Source organism: Larus michahellis, chromosome 4 (assembly GCF_964199755.1).
Source record: "Larus michahellis chromosome 4, bLarMic1.1, whole genome shotgun sequence".
Lineage (NCBI taxonomy): Eukaryota > Metazoa > Chordata > Aves > Charadriiformes > Laridae > Larus > Larus michahellis.
Genome location: NC_133899.1, coordinates 42,852,028 through 42,875,704, shown reverse-complemented (window position 1 = coordinate 42,875,704; position 23,677 = coordinate 42,852,028). Strand labels below are relative to the sequence as shown.

At 42.1% G+C, this 23,677-nt stretch overlaps 1 protein-coding gene across 4 annotated transcripts in view; it reads right to left on the bottom strand.

Annotated features, from left to right (window-relative positions):
- Positions 1 to 23,455, bottom strand: part of LDLRAD3 (low density lipoprotein receptor class A domain containing 3) — a 108,129-nt gene extending 84,674 nt beyond the window's left edge. For all 4 annotated transcript variants that reach the window (XM_074584277.1, XM_074584279.1, XM_074584278.1 and 1 more), the window contains exon 1: positions 23,329 to 23,455. In XM_074584277.1, the coding sequence (XP_074440378.1) occupies positions 23,329 to 23,362 (34 nt within the window). In that variant the 5' untranslated portion in view covers positions 23,363 to 23,455. The remainder of the gene's footprint in view (positions 1 to 23,328) is intronic.
- Positions 23,456 to 23,677: the final 222 nt, after the last annotated feature.

The following is a 23,677-nucleotide window of genomic DNA, read 5'->3' as shown; positions in this document are numbered from 1 at the left end:
AATTGAATTCACTGTTGGTTTATTTCCCCAAGTGCAAGTGCTACTTCCAGCTGTTCTGTTGTGCCATACAATGACGACTTAAAGGGTGCTCCAATGAGAGGTAATCACAAGGAGTGGCAGCAGTGAACTGTGAGGCTGTAAATGTAAGTGTTTGTTTCAGAAAAAATATTCTATAATGTCAGTTGCTCTAGGAGCATTTCACTATGGCAGTGGTTAAAGTACACCATAACTTATAAGCATAAAAGGCACTGAAGTCCTTTGGAGTTGGTACCCGATACTGGACACACTATTCCTCTCTACATCTCAGCATACAAAAACAACAATGCCCATATATGCAGTAATACAAAAATATGGAAGGGGAGGAGAGCAAGGAAAAAGTTGTAACTAAGAAGGAGAATGCCAATCTCATCCCTCAGCAAGACGCTAACGAGGTATCATCTTACCCCTTCTCCAATGAATAGTCACTCAGCACTTATAAGAATATTTAGTATTTCTGTAGTCTTCTGTCCCACCACACAGATCACACACAGAATCAACCTCTGCAAATGAATGCAGTTTAAGCAAGAGCTACACATTACAGGAAAAAAACCAAACCCATAACCAGAAACTCTTAACTGGTAGGCAGAAGAGGAGGAAAAGTGAAGAAAAAGAAAACCCACCAAAAAACCAACCTCTGCACCTCCAAAGACCTTTAGAGTCCAAATATGTAAGAAGATGACAGTACAGAATGATATTACTGGTCAGTGGCAAAAGCACTACATCAAAACTAACCATGGATGCTTTTTTTTCATAGCTGTGATTAGCTAAAGGTGCATCTCCTCAACAGCTTAAGCTGATTTAAATCAGAGCTAGTAGCCCCATCTTTCTCCCACCCCGCTATAAATTCCTGTCTTCCCTCTTACTATCCAGAGGCATAAACTTTACCACACATGGGCAACAAGCTTTCAAAAAGTTAACCTAAAAGACTTTCATTCCAGCACTGTCTGAATCAACCCACCGCCAAGTTTCAAGAGCATCTGCCATCACAGAAGAGAGGGAGAGGAATACACATGCCCTGGAAGGAGGGACAGCCCAAACACCTTATGCTGCTGTGGAAATGCACCCCTAGGTTAAGAGCAAGACAAGGACTGTAGCCTTTTCTCAGGCTAAATCAGATAACCTAAACACAAAACACTCCTGCCATTTTCGATTCCAAGAGACATCATGTGGTCTAATAAAGTTGCATGTCCTTAACAACTATGCCACAATTCCTTCTTTAAGCAGCAAAGGAAAGTTTTCAAGAGCAATAATGGTCTTTGCAGTTGCATACCAAAGTCTTCCCCAATAAGGAAAGCTGCATGTCAGAACCAGACATGCCACGCTATGTCCCAGCAAGTATGTAGGTGGTGAAGGCTGGTACCTCATGCTGACATCTTACTGGCGAATGACCATTTGATAAGTGTGCTAGGCACAGAACATGCAGGGCTCTGAAAGCAAACTCACTGTGTAACCATGGTGGAGAAAGCAAAACAAGATGAAGTTACGATAACGATATCCTCCTGATAATATCAGGACAGTAATTTATGCATTTAGGATCTGACTGCATGTCTGTACAGCACATCAGGAGAGGAAAGGGGAAAGTAAGTTGTGGTATCAGTAACAAGGGAAAAACTTGGGCTGTGTGACTACATGAAAAGGCCACACCTTGGAAAGAACCTGCAAGACACAGCTGGGATGTGAGGCTCTGCAGAACAGCCAAGTCCAAGAAAGACCAGGATGCGGGCCAGAGTAACAAAACAAAACATCAACAATGTCCTTAACGGTAAAGAAATAACTCATAACCTCTCACTCAACAACACTGAGCTAATTTCCAAGTGTGAGGAGACTGATGACAGATAACCACAATTTTAATCTAGACAAAGAGAGACAGATATGCAGACTTCCCTACCCTGGGAAGGCAACTCAGCTGCTGCTTTGAAGTCTTGCCCTAAGAACAGAAAACAAGACGACCAGAAACATCTCTCCTGAGGTTCCTAAAAAAATCTGGAAGAGGAACAAGAATGGTTTTCCAAACAATACATTGAAGCAACAGTTAAATTTAGGAGAAGAGTTAGCAGAAGACAATCAGAGACAAGGAGAGGCAACAGTTTAAGAAGAGAATGACTGTACTAAACGCTAGTGACAGCAAACAGCCAGTGAAGAACAGGTAGTGTTCCTAAACAGAAGCATTAAGTAGAAATAGATGATAACTTCTTCAAATAGAAATGCAAATCCTACAAAGAGATAAGAGACTGAAAAGAGGGCATACATGAAGACCACGTGAGTTGGGTGACAAAACATGGTGCAAAGTGAACTTAGAACACCCCTGAATCTTCAAGGGGAAAGGAAACTCATTCCTCTCCAGCTGCAATGATAATGCAGAAGTGGACATACACATCTTTAGAAAAAGCAATTTCAATATAACAAGCCAAACTAGAGCCTTGATTTCAGAGTTTCATCATGTTGGGTTATAATCAGCCAATTTTCATCCACCCTATATTGAAAACATGACAAGCCATAGCACAGCCACAGCAACACCCTTTAGATGGCCCGGGACCTCACACCACTCTCACACTATTTTGGAGATTACTGCTAATATACTGCTCTAATTCAATAGTGAGACATCACAGGACACAAGCCTCTTAAAATGTCATGCCCTAGGCCTATTTGAAGAGATTTTGCCATTACTTTAGACTGGAGAGGTTTCTTTTATAAAAGGTGGTGTGCATTTGCCCCTTTCCCATAGCTCTAGTCACACGTCCTCCACTAGACAAGCCTCAAAGAGAGTTAAGTGGGGGCAGAAGATGGGGATCAGGAATGACAGATGTATACAAGAACTGGTTATTTATTTGAAGTTGGGAATTTCCCATAATCACTACCCGAGATCTAGAAAATAATCACTTCAAGTGAAAAATAACAGTTTTTATAACCACCTACCTAAAGCGTGACTTTCTCCCATTCAAACTGAGCTCTTTGATGTGCTTTATACAGTAATAATAATAATTTATATGGAAGATAAAGTGACTCAGTATTTGCTGCACGGATTGGATTTCTGCTGCTTTCTGTAAGCAAATCAATAACAGAAAAATAAATGGCATTTATATTTTGTCAATGGGAACCATGCTGTTAGGAAGATACATGGCAGGGATTATATTGAAGTGAGAGACTCATTCTTTTCACAGGAGTTCAGTTTCATCTTATCTATTTCACTTATTCACGGTGCCAGAAGCCCTAGCTGAGAGCAATGATGTTTTTCCATTGTAGAGGAAAGTATACAGTGGCCCCACACAAATGGGATGTTAATGCAAGATGCATAGTGTGGCTGTGCAATCCTTCTGCAAGGCACTGGTGACCAATTCTTTCCAGCAAATACTGCCACAGCAAGACACCATCCATGCACACTATATATTACAACATGCTTTTGAGCTAGCTGTAGAATCAGGAGTTTGTTTGCAATATAGGCAATCTTGGATTTTGGCTCTTTCAACAGTTGCTGTGTTTAACAGCAGAGTGAAGAGTGAAGAATACTGGAATGAAGATAGACAGAGGAAGATTTAGCAAAAAGCAGAAAAACTTGACACATGCATGAGAAAAATCAATGTTTCCCCAGAAGCTGTGGAGGCAACTGTGGTCAACGTCTCTGGAAAGGGCCACACAAGAAACAGTCCAGGATTTAGTCTATGTGGTATACAAGCTTTCTTCCCTTTCACATTTTTTGCTGCTTCTTTGATTCCTGCCAAGTCTGTTTCCTTTATTTCCTAAAACCCTCTGAACAGTTTCCAATAAAGAAAAGTAGCACCTGCTTTTTAGAAGTCTATCCTGGCCCCAAAAGAAAAAAAAAAAAATGCCACCCCACTCAAAATGCCCATTAGTCAAAAATTGTCTCAAAGAGAAGCTTCCCAGTACAGTCTAGTTAAGAAAGCATAAGCATTTACATACTTCAGCCCCCTAAGCCAAATATTTTCTGTGTCTCACTTGAGACGCTTGCAGCTTCCAAACCTGGATGTATTTTACTCATATGGGTCAATCCCTGGACAAATACCGAGTTAACAAAAATTGGTAAGTTTATGGTTAACTACAAAAGCCTTCTTGGTTTTTAAGGCTTCATTCAACATTTTTTGCATCAGGTATTCTTCCACTGAGCCAAATCAAAACTTGAGATCTCTAAAACCTTGCCATAACTGTGTGCATCATTTTGCTAGTTAAACAAACTCCGAAAGCTCCACATTCCTCCTGGCATTCATCATATTTATGCATGCTACAGAGTGTACTTTCTGAAGAAGCCGGGGCAAAGACACATCCAGACAGAGAATGCCAAACTGGCAAATGCTGGGAGGGCTGCAGAGCAACCCAGTGAGCTGGGGAATCACCTACGGAGTTACACAGGTGGGGACCAGAAGGAACAGACATGATCTCAGGAATTCCATTACAATTTTCAACAAAAACAGAAGTCTATAATATCTCAGTAACTCAGAGAACTCAAAATGCCCAGACAAAAGACATGGCTTCTACATATTCAATAGTAAAGTTTTCAACTTCAAAATGCGTATCTACTTGGTTCCAAGGCAGGAAACATTCATTTTCACACAAAACCCAAACTGAAACTTAAGATACGCCAAGCTCATAGATTTGCCATTCTTTTTTTCAAGGTTCTAGGGAAGCAAGCATTATCACTTGCAGTAGCATCTGAAACTGGCCATAATAGAGGTTCTTGAGAGCCTTGATGAACACACTAATGAAACAGCAGTTTCAACATGTTGCCATTAAGGGTTAATTTTGAGTCTCATTGGCCTAGGTGGCCATTCCCATAAATACCAACCCAGCAGATATAATTGCAAAGCAGGTATATTTGGCTCCAGTCACCCTACCAATTTAGTGGCAACTAATGCCTGAAAATTGCAGGGTGTAAATTTAGAATAGCAGATCTCACACATCGTGCTTTTTTTGCTAGTAGAGACTGTATTTGATTAATCAGAATTAGAAGAATGATATCACACTTCATGAAAGCTTGTCTATTTCCCCCCTAATCTCTGGAAAGAAAGAAGAAAAAGCAGACTGTATTGACTGGATAATGACAAAGGCAGCACAGCTCAAAAGTGTGCATTTCTGAGTTTCAACAGTCATTTCCTTCAGATCGATGAGCACAGAATCACTAGTGCCAAGCAAAGCAGCTATCAAATCTGCATAAGATAAAGCAAGCAGGAAGAGACATCTTTTGAATACAAGGAAAGGCTGAACATATTTTCTCTGTGACAACTATGTTCAAGTTTCTTTTACAGCCCCACGAAATCAGCAACTGTCTAGCTCTAACTGTGTCTCTCCACTATCACATCCACATTTGCACCCTCCTTTCTGTCATTCCCACACACAAGAAGTTCAGAAGACAATGAAAACTGTACATAATAGATATTTTTAAGGTCGCTTTGGTAGGTAATATATAGTGCCAGACTGACAGCCACTGCCATCAAAATAGACCACTGAGTGTAACGCCTGCAGGCACTAGCCAAGGTTTCTCCTAGTCCACTTAACACAAGAGCACAACATCAGCGAACAAGCAAAGCAGGCTCCAGCCTTTGCATTTCATGAGCTATTGTGTCTGTGCATCACTGCTGTTACGATAACTCTAGTTCTTACTTGACAGAACAATGTCTCAACCCACTCGCATCCCATACTGGCTGCTACTCATTTTGGTTTAGATTTTCTAATGAAGTACCTAAGCAGACTTATTCGAGACTTACTAAGATATGCAGTCTCTCAGCACTGGAGCCACTGCCACACATACCCTTGCTTTAAACACACAGGCCCATATTTAAGAGAATGGGAATCTTGCTGAACATTCAAAACTCATTTTTCTCCTAGGGAAACAGCAATAAAGATCCTTAAAAAGTCACCCGCGATTGTTCATAGACTCATTTATTTAATTTTGATTCCCAACTACTGAATAATTTCTACTTTTCTTAAAAGCCAAGATCTGTTCAGATCATTCTGTTCAGATCTTCCATCAAAGAGCTGCAGAGTCACAGCTCCCACCTTCCCAGTGAGAAAGCCAGGTAAACTGCAGTCGTCCATATGTGAGGTTTTCTCTCTTCTCTGAATCCACTTCATTAGGATCAGAGAAAAATGCCTCACAGGTGAGGTACAAAGCTCTTTGCGGTAATATAGACCTTGCTGTAACTTCGCTAAACACTTCAGAAAGAGACCACATACTTCAGACAAGATGCAAAGCAACTAGGAAAAAAATATTTAACAAGAGCAAAGACTTTCCTCCTACAAAAGGAGTAGGAGGGGGCTTTCATTTAACACAATTATCTTCCCTAAATTTTCCCTTCACTTCCCAATACTGGCAAATTACTGAAGCATATGAAGATCAGTACATTAGTACAAATATCACTCTTACTAAGGCAAAAATATTTGGCCAAGAAGATGAAACCTGCACTTAGATCATATAGACCATGAATTCGGGACCTTTTTTAACCTTGTCTTTATTACAAACAAAAAATGTCACTATCCTTCAAGATGCTTCCAAGAAAGGGCAATTTCCTCTTTACAAACACTAATGCTTAGTGACACCCTGTCACAGCAATTTAACAGGACAGCTATACCATCCTGTTAACAGGAGACACTACACGTTAGCAGAAGACAATAAGCAATACTGTCTAGCACACAGGATAAGCACCATCATGAGACAGGTGATGTCACTGGATAACCTGTGACCTCATATATTACACAATACACCAAGCTGTTCTGTTTTCAGAGACCCATACAAATGCCTCCCAGACCGATTCGTTCCAAACAGGCCTTTGTTTGCCAGCATTCAAGAGGATGCTCATCATTAATTGTAACGTAAAAGTAAATTCCTTGCATTCAAGAACTACAAAAACTGAGTTCTGTGAAAGACATCAACAACTCAGCTGTGTTCTCCACTTCAAGGCTGTAAGAAAGCGTGTCTGCTTCTCACACTGCTTCATGTGCAATGAGACTCCTGTGACCCTGGTGATTAGCACAGAGGATAGAGGATAGCCAACCACCAGGAGCAGCTTCCTTCAGCGATCCTTCATCAATAATTTAACTGTTAATGGCCATGTAACTGGAGTGGTTGCAGGAGAAATTAACTGTGTAGTTGTCCATTATATTGAAAGCACTTCTCTTCAATTGTCTTTGCTTCTCCTTTGTTCAAGGGTTAGTCCCTTTTAAAAAGGAAAAAGGTGTGAAGCTCAATTGATAAATACAATTCCTTTAACTTAGTTTTTTTAATCTCTCAAAAACGGCTGAATGCGATTACTACAGGTCGCAATTAATTTTCGCATATTCAAACAGAATATAACATCGAAAGGAAAGATTTATGCACTCATTGCTTCGCTGCAAGTTACGTATATGGGTATTTCTGATTCAGGAAGTTAACACAAAAATAATATTACTTTTGACCATGTACACTGACCCATATTCTGTGAACTAACTGAAAGCATAAAGGGAAAACTAAGATACAGAAAATACAACACAATGCTAAAACTTGCCCAGGAATCTAGCACCAAACAATTTGGTTCTTGGCACATACAACACAGGCTTTAGCTGTCCTACACCACATCCATGTGTTTCATACACAAAGCAGATGATGTGGCTCAGCCAACAGCACTTAAATTATCCACTAGGTCTTTGCACTATGGCTGTGTTTTCTCCAGACCTGCAAATAAATTCAAAAGGAATGCTTTAAGTATTGACTGCATTATGGCTGATGACTGCACAAACTTGGTATCACCACTAAATAACACAAGTTCATTCCATCTGTGAACTCAAAGAAGGACACCTGAACATGTCTATGATACAATATCCCAAACTCCGATGTCCTCAACCTGATGATTTAAGTTCTTGCTTCCTTTCCACTTATGCGGTCACTAAGATTACTCATAAGATCAGCAGCTAATCTATAACATGCCATATGCCAACTCCAAAGAGAAGAAAAGGCAACACGCAAGGAACAAGCAGCAGTGACAACACAAGTCCTCTCAGCTAGCTGGAGGCTGTAAAGAAGATACAATCAGAAATCCAATGCCAAAGAAATGTGGTCTCTAGGGAAAATTAATTTCTTACTTCCTCTAAAATAATCTACTGCCAATGGTACAGAGTATCCCACAGCAGTCAGGAATGTTCGTCCCAAAGGCAGGAAGACTTTCTCAAAGAGACTGCTACCAGCAAGGTAACTTTGCAGCTTCACTACTGTCATTATCTGAGTGCCCATTAAGAATTTTGCAGTGTATTTCAGATAGCCCTATAAACAACGTGTTTCAGGAGAGGCTAGACAATACTGACACAATAGGCTTGGGTACCTGGATGACATTTCTCATGCTCAGACACAGCAGACTGTCATATCATTCACAGCAACTGACAGTCAGGTGACACCACAACTCTTCCAGTATGTCAGCATACCTTCTGTGTTTCAGAAGCACCTTGTCACCAAGTAGCACATGGTAACAGAGGTGCTTTGTGATCAAAACCATATATTAGCAGAAAAAATTTTGCATGGCAAGATGAAAACCACAGTAAAACTTTAAACGTATCGAGAGAATAGGCTTCCTTCTCCCCATGTATTCCCCAAACAGAGCACAAAACTCAGTGTGCCACTGGAAAACGAACACCAGTTACTCTTTTCCCATAGACCAGCCCATGTCTCGATTCCTCCTTCTGTTGCATCACTTTTACATTGGAGTTGCTCCTCTGAAGCTGTTACTATCTCATTGGTGAAAGGGAGCACAGAATCAAGCATTTTGTTTGTGAAAAGTGAAAGTTTAAGCCATTGTACTGAGACGTTAAAATTACAATTTTCCCCTTCTCAATTTGCTGCCTAGAAAAGTTTACAACAAATTTTTCTGTGAGACATAAAAGAAGAGATTTCAGAATATATTGTGCAGGTACATTACCGCTCAAGATATCCTAGCTGCACAAATTCAAGTCAAAACTCTCAGTTTTAACAATTCCTCAATGGAAAACTCTCCACTCGAGTAACAGCATCTTTTGTGTCCAGTTATTTCCCTCCTCTTCCACCAAGGAGAGGTAAGAGTAACATTGTGAACAGAACAAAGTGCAGCTGACTGAAAAGATTAACTTCTTTCAGTTTCAATGACATTTCAGCATTTGACATTTCATCTTAAAACCAACACTTTTTAAAGGAAGTTTGCTAACTGGAAATTGAAATAAGAATGAAGTAGTCTTTAGGGAATCCCAAAAAACAGTTTAGCGACAGTGACATTCTTTCCAGACTTGCCATTTCAATGAAGTTTAAAGACATTGAAACACCTCAAAACAAAAAAAAAACCCACAAACTTATTTCTGAGAACTGGGTTGTCAATTCATTTTTATATTCATAGCATTTTAAAACAGAGAGTTCATGCACTGAAACATATCCATGTAAATTCATTTAAAGAGGAGAAGAATTGGGATACACAGCCTCAAAAATATATAAAAATAGTAAACAAAGTAATTCTTTATATGTTTTTAAGATAGAAGTGAATCCATTTGGAAGCTATGTATGTTTATACAAAAAAAAAAGAAAACACGAAAAAAACAAAACAACACATTCCCTTCTAATGCCTCCCTGGCAAACCAGACTCGGATGAAGGACATGCTCCAACAGACCGTGTGCTGTCTTTTAGGATGTAGCATAGTTTTGGAGCACATTTTGCAATGCCAAACCCTACACAGGTGTTAAACAGTTCAGATTCTGCAACATAAAGACAAAGTCCCAAACTGCAAAAAAGCAATCAGAAGATACTATGATTAAAGTCCTGTTGTAGTTACTTACCTTTGGACCTTCATCCAACAAAGCAGATGAAAGATGCTTACAGCAGCCCTAGGGGATAAACTATGTAGATAAACCAGTAGTCCTCCCCCACCTCTTATTTCTGGGTAAGACTGTGATACTCCACTACTTTCATTTGTATTTTAGTTCCCATCTTACATAGAGCAGAGACTATCCTATGCTAATAAAAACAAGCACCACATATTTTCCAGGACATCTATTTTAAAGCTCCCCTCTCTAGTGTCCAAACAGCTGCCAGAAAAGAAATCTGCCATACTCCACCCTCGACACTGGAGGTGCTCGCCCTTTTGCAGGAAACCCTGCAAGGAAAATCAAATCCTCATCTCTGATGGTACAATTTAAAGTACATTCCTCAAATAAAGAAAGCAAAACATAAATACAACTGCCACCCACTCCAAAACTATGTAGTCCCATTATGATGAAAAACCATTAGAAATAGCTCACACATGATTCAAAATAGGGATATAAAAGGGACAACTGAAACAGCCTTCTCAGCCAATGTTATAGACAACAGCATCAGACAAAAGTAGCAGACTTTGAACATTTTGAACACCAGCAGGAAGAAAAGACAGCAGTCCAGGAGAAGCCTCTCTATCTGAACGAGTAAGAGAAACAGAAGTGACACAGTGACAGTGTGTCGTACACTCCAACTCCAGCCTTTCTGCAGTTCAGCCTTTCTTGGACATGCTGCTGTTGCAAAAAAACAAACAACCCATGACTCCATCTGATGCTGTTTGCCCCGTTCTGTTTGTGAACTCCTCCAGTTTTATTGTAGCCCTAGAGCAAAGCATTCATGGAAGAAGAATGAAAAGGCACGTGGACAACTCCCCACAAAACACTGGCAAACGCAGTGAAGGGGAACTGACAGGGGAAACATACCATTTCCTAGCGTCCTACTTAACAAATAAATCAGAAATCAGTTACAGCAATTAAGTGATAATGAATTACTGATGACTCTCACTTTGGGAACTGAGCATTTACCAGCATTTATGAAACTAAAGAAACTGAGGTGGCTAACTGGTATCTCCATTTCAAGTAAGGCACAGAGTAAGGCAGACAGCAAACAATTTGCCTGATGTTACGCACTGCCAAGTATCACTGTTATCTACAGGATGTTATTGTAGTTCTATTTGTACGTGATCGCACATCACCTCAATCTGTGCCCTACTCATCTGTGCCCTTACTACTCACTTGTAAAATATTCCCACTTCAGAGAGGCACAGTGAGTGCTCCACGTACAAAATTCAATAATTTCAGTAACCACATCTTACTACCATTTCACAGCAACAAGGGGAAAAAGAAAGGGGGAGAAACGAGGAGAAAAGGAAGAGAAGAAAGGCTGCGTTCAAAGTAAAGAGCAGCAAAATTTGAGCCAGGGAAAAACCACTTTAAAGTGTGGTCACTCAAATGTCACTCAAACTGTTCTCTAACCAAAACATTTACTACAGCATTTCAATAACACATTTTTTCCAAAACAATAGGCTGATACAGTCCTTCCAAACTGAAGTAAACACCACTGGAATATTTACTAAACCTATGCCAAGTTAGTTTTCTTATAGGGATGTGCAAAGTCCCTCGGAAGGCTCATGTTTGCAAACACCCAGTTCATCCCACCTTCAAGGGCCAGGCTGGCAAAGGTGGAAAGAGCGCCCTATCTCCCAAAAGTTACTGCTCCTTTCAGATATCCCATATCAGACATGCTTCCTATCCAAAACAGAGCTAACCACCAGGTATTTCAGAAGTGTAAGTGCAACTTTAACACGATCCCACGGACCTTATATAGGTCCCTTTGATACAGGCCCAAAGGAAGTCACATTGATCACTTCTTAAATGGGAAAGTCTGTTCACAAAAGCAAGCTGCCTAATTTTGCAACTGTTGATGAGCAAACACAAGAAGCACCGACACTGCAGGGAAAAAATAGCTAAACCGTGCTTCACAAGCTGAACACAGTTTCCCCATGAGACTACTTACAAGGAGCCGTGGCAGTCAGCAGGTCAGCGACTCTGGATTCAACTTCAGTTAGGACAAGAATAGCCTTGCCAGTGATCAGAAATGCTTTTTGTATTTTCAGATTTCATTTGACTCTGCTAATTGGCCATTAAGCTCCAATAAGGTGGACATTTATCAACAGATAACACCAGGATATTGGGAAGTAAGCAGCCTGAGGCTACCCTGAAGACTGTTAACCAAATAGCGAGGCAGAGCTCCATTAAAACAATTCATCAGAAAACCGATATAGTCCCTTGGCAGATTTTCAAGGATCCCATTAGAAATTTTAAGGATATGCAATCTGATTAGACACCAAAGTCTAACTCATGCAGAAGTCATTAATAAGTAGAGAGCCTTTAACTTTGAAATCCTGAAAGTTATCAAAGCTGCTGCGGGAAGAGACACTGGGCATTTCTGCTGTAACTAATATGCATAGTTTTGCATAAGAACGGCAAAAGCTTTCTATACTATATTAAAAAAGTGAGACCGAAAAGGTATAGCTGTGCAAATCAGTGTCATCAAGTACCCACTACATTTGGGTGGACTCTGTTGATGTAACTAAGAGACAAACACTTTTACGTGTTACCTCAAAAGAGCCTACATCCAAGAACTTCGAATCAGTTGTTCTCTATGAAGTGTCTACTAATATCTCTGTTGTTGAAAAGGGCAGTCACTTCAAAAAGAAAATCACTTGAAGTTGCAGTACAAATACGAAATTATGCTGTAAACCATTTTGTTTCTACATTTTATAAAAACTGTAAGGAGGAAGAAAAGTGGCTATTGTGCTCTTACCTTTAATGGACACGTAATTCATATGAAATAAGGTCACTGAAATGATTTTGGAAGAGAAAGGCTGCAATGAAAACGTTTCAAAAAAGTGTGATGCTGTCACCAACCCTTATAGGAAAATAAAAAAAAAAAAGCTGACAACATCACTCTACCTCAAACTTGCAATTTAGAACCTAGCACTCCTCATGGAAGATTTTCAGGGTACAAGTGGTACTGCCAATTCGTATTATTTATAAATACTCTTAGCAACTCTACTACCAACATTCTTTTTATCTTCCAGGTATGCTGTTAATATTTAGTCCTGATTTGTTCATTGCACACGGTGGCTCCTTTTTCAGAGGAGCGAAAAAGAATTGGTTCCTAAAACTCACATACTGCTTGGCAGATCTAAGGGGAAGCCCTCCATCTGACTGTGAAAGGACAAACACTTGTGGTTAGTTTTAGAGCTCATAGGCTGAAATACTACAGAGCTTTGATTTTCTCTTACCTTCATACTTGCTGATATTCAAAGCCAGTACATTCACAAGATTGAAAATGCCTAACAAGTGGAGGTAGATCTCACCTTTTAAGAAAGGGCTAGCAAACAATAATTTCTTAGAGGACGTAAATCAGAATTCCAACAGGACTTGATTTAATAAAGGGCAAGTTTAACATGCAGAACCTCAGTTACATGGTAAAGTGAATGATCTGTTCATTTAAAAGTTCACAGTGGTGGTGTGTGTTTGTTTTTTCCATTCTACCTGTAACTCCATACAGGCTTTCATTTTGCTCACAATCAGGTATTTGAAATTCAGCCAGCACTTTATTAAGAGATGTGACTAACATCAGCCACTGGGATTTTTTTTGTCCCCCTCCACCCTCTTTGCACCTTTTAAAAGCCTGTCTTAATAGAAAAAAAAAGAAAAGAAAAGAAAAGCCTTTTTTGAGTTTGACTAGACAGCAATCACCGCAAACACACTGTTGTTGCTTGTTAGCCAATTTTGAATTATGCCTGATTAGTTTAACGACTTAATCTTTTAAAACTGATTGAGTGGTAAGTACAGTTCTTCCAGACTCCAGGATTTCAGGAGCGCAGTTTGCATTCTGCCAGCCTGAGCAGATTTTGATCTCAGCATCTGTATTATGTCTTTCCACTTACCCGAAAAAGCAAAGCTGTAGTCTGGTATGCCAAGTCCTTGGTAAGACGTGTTTCTTACTGTTGTTCAGATCATGGAAGATTTAGTCCCCCATCCCCAAGATCACACATACAAAATCAGCATCAGAGCCCCAAATTCTTCTGATAGATAGCCATTCTCCTCAAGTCAAAATACATGCACTTAAGGTTCCAGTTAGACCATGTATTCGTTTTAGTAGTGTGCAGTTCCACCCAGCTCTTAAGATGACATACTTTTGGCCCTAGCTGCAAGAGCAACTTGTGCCATTGACAGGAGACTGGTTAGCAAGTTAGAAGAGTTATTTTGCCTTTGAAGTTCATTGACTGCAATGTGTTTCATTCAGAGGTTGTAAGTGCTGTCTCTATCAATTTATCTGTTCATGAAGAACTGAGGTACTTTGGCAGGTGATGCAAAGTAGAGCTACTCTGCATATTTAACAACATGAGGAACTCCTGTAGCATATTATGTATCAGTCTTTCTAACAGTGCCCTCATTTACAAATTATTTAGACACTTATACACGCACACCTGGCGTTGTGTGTCCAGTCACCACAAAAAAAAAAGACACTGATGTGCTGGAACATGTGCAGAGAAGGGCAACAAAGCTGGTGAGGGGTCTGGAGCACAAGTCATATGAGGAGTGGCTGAGGGAGCTGGGGTTGTTCAGTCTGGAGAGAAGGAGGCTGAGGGGAGACCTTATTGCTCTCCACAACTACCTGAAAGGAAAGCGGAAAACAACAATAATACTGATAAAGGAAGATACAAAACATGATTAATGAACAACCACTTATTGATCAGACCCCAGAAAGCTCAGCCTGCTCCAGAGTGGCAATTCCTACCCCCGCTCCGGCCAGCTCCTGCAGCTATATACTGAGCAGGACAACACAATGGTATCAAATACCCCTTTGGCTAGTTTGGGTCAGCCATCCCAGCTGTGTCCTGTCCCAGCTTCTAGTGAAAATTAACCCTATCCCTGACAGAACCAGGACAGTGCCACGTGATGTCACCCAAGATGATCTGCTCCATAACTTTCCCAGGCACCAAGGTCAGACTGACAGGCCTCTAGTTCCCCAGATCCTCCTTCCAACCTTCCTGTAGGTGGGTGTCGCATTTGCTAACTTCTGGTCAACTGGGACCTCTGTGATTAGCCAGGACTGCTCGTAAATGATTGAAAGCAGCTTGGTGATCACTTCTGCCAGCTCCCACAGTACCCTTGGATGGACGTCATCCGGCCACACAGAGTTGTGTGTATCTAAGTGGTGGCAGCAGGTCACTAATGATTTCCTCTTGGATTGTGGGGGCTTCATTCTGTTCCCTGTCTCCCAGCTCAGGATGCTGGATACTTGGAGAACAACTGGTCTTAGTATTAAAGACGGAGGCAAAGAAGGCATTAAGTACCTCAGCCTTTTCCTCATCCTTTGTCACTGTTTCCTCCAGGCATCCATTCCCTTCTGTAGCCATGTGTGGGCAATGACCACGTTCCCTGTGAAGCAGCTATTAGCTAGCAGTACTAGCTAATACAGTACTGCACAACAGGTTACCTATGAAGGGAACCCTGGACACGTAACAGTACTACAAGTTGCCAACTCTCGCCCTACCTTCCACAAGGAGGGGAAAAAAGTGCAACTTGCCAATACATGGATTTTCATAATTACATCAATTTTTGTGTCATATTATGTTTCACATTCTTCTAAACCTAGAACTCCTCTGTTTGAAGAATCTTAATGACTTCAGTATAACAACAAAAAAGAGAAAGGAAAAATAGGAATACTTGAGAAAAACTCATCATATCAGGAAAAATCTACTTATCTTGCATCCGACACCTACCACCAAGACAGAACATTTCTTTAAGGCAAAGAGCTATTCTGAACTGTAGAAAGATATGCCTGTTGTTATTTGTAGCGTATAGCTTGACTAAAATTAGGGTAGCACTAATACCATAAAAGAAAGATGCAAAGAAAGAGAGTTGGTGTCCAAAAAAAACCTGATTAAACAGGTAAAAGGGAAGTGAGTACCAGGAGGAAGGAAACAGATCTTGATCAAAGTCATAGTGCTGATCAGTAATGCCACCTGGAGTAGATACTGCAGCACTAAGACCCTGAACAGCTTTGCCCAGCAGAGTACAAGTCTTCAGTTGACACAGACAAGGCTGGCAACTGCATTCTGTCTGGAGCTATAACCATCATCTCACTTGTTAACAACTGAAGCGATAAATTCGTGCAAAATCTATAAAGAAAGAGAAAGGTCTCCAAGGAATTAAGGAGTCTGAGCACAAAGCCATACTTAGTAGCCAGAATTCACATCTTAGTGTTTAATGGGACAACAACCTACTTGCTGCAGTAACATTACTGCATTTTATCAAAATCAGATATAAAACTCCACAGGAAAACATTACTTAAGATTGAACTTTTCATCCAACAGACCCAGCTGTTTCAAAACAGACCAACATAGGCTACCTCATCTGTTGTAATTGGTTTCCATCTAAAATCTTCAATAAAAGAACCCCAAGTCAGGAATCTCCCCCATCACATTCCCCAGGAGCTGTATGGAATAATTGTCTAAGCAGATCCTGACACCAGAGACTCACAGCAAGGTATGGCACTTGGGGATTTTCCTTTAATTTAAAAGAAAAAAAAAAAACACCAATACAAAATATAGCACTAAAACCTGAAAAAAAAATTGTAATCTTAGTCCTATTGAAGTAAATTATTTTATAACACAACAGCACACTTCTACCACATTCAACTTATTCAACCACTTCCCAACCTTTAATAAATTAAGCCTCAGGCTACCTGAGAGATATTAAATCCATTTTAAATCTGAAACCTCCTGGCTAAGAGGACACAGTATCAGGACCTCCCCGGATCTGCTATGAGTTCATCAGCCCCTAATCCTAAATGATCCCACACAGTGGGTTAAAAGCTTATTCTTACGGTACAGAGATCATTTTAGCTGAATTTCACAGCCACATCACCTTCCACTCGTTAGCTCAGCCCCCTGATTACTGTGACATGTCGCACACTGTGACATAGCAACTCACACAACCATTTACTCATACACAAAAAGCAACTTTGCTTGATATCTTTTAATCGTGCCCAAGTTCACAGTTGTCCAGGCCATGGTAGGAAGAAGGCTTAAGGATCACAGAGAAGAAAGTTCTCACCAGCCACCCTCCCACAAATTATTTCCATTTTGATTTTGTTCATCTGGGCCCTTTTGATTATCCACCCACACGATTCCCCAGTCCTTCAACACATCTCTCACAGTAAAAGGAACTACCTATTATTTCTCTCAGCCTTTCAAAGAGGACATACTTCTACAAGCTGCAGCTAAATTAGGTATCTGATTCCAAAAGCTCCTCTGCAATCAAGATGGGAATATCTGTGCAAGTAGCCAAAAACAAGAACAAGCAGAGAGACCAATGGCTCCATTTAGAAATCTCCTCACTGCCTCAACATCTCCCATGTGCAAATTAAAACACAAACACACACCAAAATCAATTAGCATTACACCATCTTCTCCCTTAAAAGGGCTTTTCTGTCCTGACAGCCATGCTGCATGCAACATCAGGTTGGTCTAAACTGCCTTTTAATCTGACAATTTTACGAGCATAAGAGGCACTATGAAAAAAAACAAACACACGATCAAGTTACTGCAGTTCAACAAGTGTCTACATGTCAAATAAGCAAGTATCTGGATACACAGCCCACAGCAAATGCAAACCTCCATGGATCATATAAATTAGAATTTTCATTATAAGAGATACTAATTTAATTAAATGCTTTCTGCAGGGGTGTTTGCCAAGTTTTTTGTTTGCTTTTCTTACACTATTTGTTTAAATTTTCATCTTTGGTGTTGTTTTGGGTTTTTTTAAATACATATGAGCTCCCCCTCAAAAATTCTTCAGCAATCAGTAAATTTATGATAAACTGATTATACTAATGGCTGACTATACAATTACTTTCAGCCATGATCTACTTACATTTCAGGCAAAGGACAGTTTGTAATTCAATGTTTCACTTCATTAAAACTGGTTTCACTTGAAATGTTCCACTCTGCATCTTAGCATATGCTGTTATGATATCTTGCCAGAGCAGAAGAGTTTTGCTTTAATACTTGAAAAGACAAAAACGCCCATAACGAAGAACAATCTTGAGACATAAGATCCTTCTCCCCTCTCATCTTCAAAACCTACCTGCTGATAATGAAACTGTTTTCAAGTTCAAACTCTGAAAATGCCAGTTTAAATACTTATCACAGAGTGCCTTCTACCGAAAGCAGGACATCCACAGCTTCAGTCTGCAGTAGGTAGGACAACCGAACAACGACAGCCTACAAGCATTACGACCAATTCATAAAACTCATCACTAGCTTCCACAACGGGCAAGATACTGAAATGGAGAGCACTGCTATCATAACAGCAGATCTCACGCTACAGATTTTTCAGACCTGCTCCATTACTGCTTTTCTGCTCACAGACAGAGCAACCACAGGACAGGACACATCACAGAAACTATTCTGGTAAGATTTACCAGTTTGGAGAAAAAGAAAAAACAAAACAAAAGACAAAACAAAGTCTGTCCACAGGTGATAAATTAATTTTGTATTAGGCATTCCTACATTACTGCTCTGAAACAAAGATGCTTAAACCTCATCTCATTTCATCATGCTGCCTAACAAACGGTCATCTCCCTGTTACAGTCCACCAGATTTACAGCTAAGGGAGCAATTTCGTTTCTCACCTGGTAGATAATCAGCATACAAATGGAAATAAGATGCAGGTTATTGTTGTCACAATAAACATTATAGTATCACCAGGAAATTTTTTAATCCAAAGAAGTATGGAGCTTTCTAGCCTCCCAAGGTATCAGGCATCACAGAGTGACTGTAAGCTTATAACATTTTATTTCACATTTGTACAAAAGGTGCATTTTTTATTACCTATTTTATAGTCAGCAATCTCCACTTCCTATCACAACATGTGACTGCAACATTGCAATCATGCTTTCACCCTCACAGCCCTTGGCAAGTGCTGGCTACCATTGTAGCAGTTATCTTAAGCAGGATACAATGGCTGGAAGCTTCTGGGCCCTGCAGCTCCCCACACCTAAGGGGCAACAGGAACCTATGGAAGTCCAGCCAAGGACGTGTCCCTTTCCCTGACCCTATTCAAAATCCCTGAAGTTTACATGAAATCAACAAAGTCATCACCTGCTTACTTCAGTCCCAGCACCAAAAACATACTTGCAAGAGTAAAATCTGACAACATCCTCAACTATCAAACATCTGATAACCAGAAACTGATCTGAGAGAATGTGTCTGTGGGCACTGGCTTCTGCAAGAAATCCAAAACATTCTCCCCAGCATGGTTGTGCAGCTTTGCACTAAGTTTAGTACTTCCCAGATGCTCAACCACTGGCAGACTTAACATCTTCAGTAAATACCCAATGCTTGTTGTGTATCACCTCTTTCCTATTACTTTGTCCAGTTTCTTGACTTGCCAAAGCTCAAAGAATCCTTGTCCATCTTGAACGCACGGATGTGCTACACAAACCCACAGCTGGCTTGTGTACTGAGAAAGACAAGCTGCAGCACAAGACTTAGAGAGGATTGCATCAAAAACGTGAAATAGATGTACTGTATACATAGGACAGACGCAAGTCTTCAAGTAGACAGTGGTTTTCTTGTTCTCTCTACTTATATAGCAATAGAGCAGAACAGTGTTCAGCAGTGCTCTTCCCATGCGGTACATAGAGTAAAGAAATTCTACCAAAAGCAATACCTCTGAATGTCAGTACAAATGAACATCCATGTAAGCAAATACTAGGTATTTCCTTAGTAGCATCATAGAAGGTGTTGGGTTGGAAGGCACCCTTAAAGGTCATCTAGTCCAACCCCCCTGCAGTGAGCAGGGACATCTTCAACTAGATCAGGTTGCTCAGAGCCTCATCCAGCCTGGCCTTGAATGTCTCCAGGGATGGGGACTCCACCACCTCTCTGGGCAACCTGTTCCAGTGTCTCACCACCCTCATTGTAAAGAACGTCTTCCTAATGTCTAATCTAAACCTGCCCTGCTCTAGTTTAAAACCATTGCCCCTGGTCCTCTCACTACACGCCCTTGCAAACAGCCCCTCCCCAGCTTTCTTGTAGGCCCCCTTCAGGTACTGGAAGGCCGCTATAAGGTCTCCCTGGAGCCTTCTCTTCTCCAGGCTAGTGGACATCACACAATGCAGATTACTGTGGTAAATATCACTCTTTAAGCAGCTCCTACCCCTGCTTGATTTTGGGGATGTTGGTTTTGTTTTTTTTTTTCTGGGCTTTCGAGATGTAGTTGCAAATTGTGATGAAAGCACATGTGTGGCCCTGCATGTTTATGCTGTCTGTGGAACAGGGCCCCAATGCCAACAGTGTTAGACCAAAAGACTGTCGGGAACAAGACACAAAAGCCTCCCCTTAATACAGAGCAAGTTGAGTACATTTTAAGACGTATAATATCTGCATTATATATTTGGCTTACGCATTAGAAAGGTCCTTACACTGAACTGTGACATCTTGGGGATCACACTCAGGAATTCCAGCTGTGCACTGCATTCTGACTTTCCAGCCAGTTGAAGATTGATATTTTTAAGACCTACTTCATAACTAAAACAGGAAGGTTTGTAGTTGACAAAAAAAGTAATCTTTTTCCGCTCACTTTGTAATCATACTTTTTAAAAGCAGTTCATTTAGCTAAATATTTGTGACTCTTACCATCATTTCTCTCCTTAATGGACAATATACAGGTTAAATAAAAAAAAAATTACATAAATCTATCTTCAAAATGTATTCAGTAGATTTAGGTTCCTTTGAATAAAAAAAAAAATTGTGTCTTGAAGATATAGCACAGTGGTAGTCAGGATTACAGAGAGCTCATTTTTCTTTTAGGGACTGTTTACATTTTATTGGTTTATTCAGCTATAATGTACGTGCAATTGTCTGGAGCAATCCTTTCCTAAATTCGCTGTAACTGTGCGTAGCTCAGCTTGTATTACTTAAGTAATACAAACTGTGGAAGAATATAAACAGAGATGTCTGTTTTCTAACTAACAAACGTTCTTCTACATTAACTTAACCCGGTAATGTTGTTAATCTAAGCTGGTAACTGGAATCCTTGCAGGACCTAACCCACATCCAGGAACTCCTGGGCTGACACTGAGCCAAAGTAAAGCACTGGGAACTGGGTCACACTATGGCACACGCAGGGCAGCAGGAGGGGACCAGAGGTAAGCACAACCTGCTTATACTGGCAAAAGCACAGAGAGATGAAAGAGGCTGGGTGTGCATGTGTTTGCATGCACCTGAGAGCTTGATGAGACTTGCAATGAGGCAGGGAGCTGAAAAGGAAAGCAAGGGAATCGGGGAGCTCCTGTGTGGGGAACAGAGATTAAAGCTTCAGATAAATAGTCTCTTTTTGATTAGTTATCAGTTGCAATTAAAAACTGAAATTAAATCAGCCTGGTATAAGTTCATACTATATATCATAACAAGATAAAACCTTTCCCATGCAGATAAAGTCTTTCAGGATCAAAAGCACTATTTGACCCAACTGTAATATTAAGAATAAAGATGCAAATAACAGATCAAACTTTGCCTTGCAAATTTTCACTAGCACAATCCAAGTCAACAGTTTCTTCTGCATGCTAACAGAACAACTGTTTAGACAGAGACATTATATAGTGTTTATTTTCTGTTAACTGAATTGATCCCCAGGGTTGCAAGGTTTCCCATCTGTACCCAGAAAAAGACTCAGTAGGAAAAGAAATATTTTCATGAATTATCAGAACTAAAGTTCAAAACAGAGTGAAGGCCAGGCAGAGACAAACTAATTCTCCCTGTTGGAAGCTTGCAGGCGTGCCAAATATACAGAGGAAGCAACATTTAAAAAGCAAATCTCCAAAGACCCCATAATCTATTCTTCAAAAGAAAAACAGAAAACATTAAAAAAAAAGGTTTCAGAAAGCTCTTTGAATCTGCCCCAAAGTAAGCCAGAGCCTCTGGTTAAGTAACAGCAGGGTAACTGTTGTGCAAAACCAGCAGTTTGCAGTCAAAAAGCCAAAGTACTAACCTCCATACAAGAAACAGGTCTTCTTGGTCACTGCCCCCAGGCCCAGGTGGAACAGGAACATGGGGGGCAAGTGGCTGGGAAATCTTCGTATATAAAGATTAGTATCTTGTAGCATGGAACCCTCCATGTTAATCTAAGGGTGCTATTACAAGCAAATATATTCAACGAATGGAAACATGTATCTTGCTATGAATAACTAGGTGAAATTTTGGCAACATTACTGTAGTAAAACTGAAATTAATAAGAAGGCAACACAATCTAGGTAAACAAACCTGAACTTTGCCTCAGGCTTTCCAAAAAAGGAACTACTGAAATACTTTTGCAAAGGCACCCAAACCTACAAAAGACTGATGAATGTTGCAGCTGAAGTTTGCAGTTGTGTAATTTCGAAAATCTTGAGTCCTATTACACTTCTCCTCCTTCCTACATCCTTCCTCCATCTACACCAAACTCCAAACAAAGTTTTATCACAGAAGCTGTGAAACTTACCAATTCTTCATGACAACAAATACTCTTCAAAAAAGAGGAAAAAAAGAAACTGAACTTGATAATCTGACTTTTACCCACTGCGTGTCATCACTTCATCGCCCAGGCGCGATTCGGAAACAGACACAGCAGTACGCAGCCAGGCTACTTACACTGTCTGGAAAAGCGCCTGCTAAGATCATGTTGCAGAAATAATTCACACCTGCAGCAAAGCTGCACAAAATATCATCAACTTGGCGACTTTGACAGACATATGCTGACGGTGGGGGGAAAAAAGAGTTTCTACAAAGATGAACACGAATAAAAAGTAGGAAATTGCCCTTCAACACTCCAAGTGAAGCCAGGCAGGACCCGAGCATTTCGCTCGGGTGCACGGACCCCGGCGGTGCGCCGGACAGAGGCCGCCGCGGTCCCCCCAGCCCAGCCCGCCTGCCCACCGGCGGAGGCTCTGCTGCACCCGCGGCGGCGGCCGCCTCCGCCCCGGGAAGGCCTCAGAGGGCAGAAGGGGCGCGGGTCGGCCCAGCCCGAGCTGCACCAGCGGGGCCGCAGCCCCTTCGTCTCGGCGGCGGCTTCGACGCCCGACTCGGCCCAGGGGTGCCCGCCCCGGAACCATCCCGCCCTCCCAGCGCCTCGCCTCACGCCAGCCGCACACACCCCCGGCGGGGCGCCGGGACCACCTCGAGCACGCCCTGAGGGGGCGGAGACGCGCGCACGCCCCCGCCCTAGGCATCCCCGCCCGGCCCGGCCCACCCAGCGAGCCGTGGGGCAGGCGGTGCCCCGCGCCCTGCCCGCCAGGGGGAGGGGAGAGGAGCCGAGGGGAGTGAAGGCCGGCGGCGACCCCTGCCCGGCCCGCAACGAGCCGCTGAGGGGGGGCGGCGGGAGGCGGGGAGGCCCCGGCGCCCTCCTCCGCCGACCGGAGCACACCCCCTCGCTCCCGGGCAGCGCCCCGGGACGCCGCCACCGCCCGCACTCACCCGCCGAGCCCAGCAGCAGCCACAGCAGCCACATGGCCGCGGCGCCGGCCGCTCCGCAAACTTCGAGGCTGCTCCGCCAGTCCGGCCCCGACGGAGCTTGCGGCCGGGGGCGGTGGGGCGGAGGGCGGGCGGTGGGAGGGCCCGAGGGCGGTGCCCGCCGCCGCCCCGCCCCGCCCCGGCCGCCGGTCGTGCCCACCCGCTGCTGCAGCCGCCCCGGCCCGCCGGCGGCTCACGGCACCCCAGCCCGGGCGGGGCCTGCGCCCGCGGCGCCGCTGAGGGACCGGCGCGGGGCCACGGCCCGGGCCCGGGAACCGGCCGGGGAAGCTCGCGGGGGGCTGCAGGCCCGTGG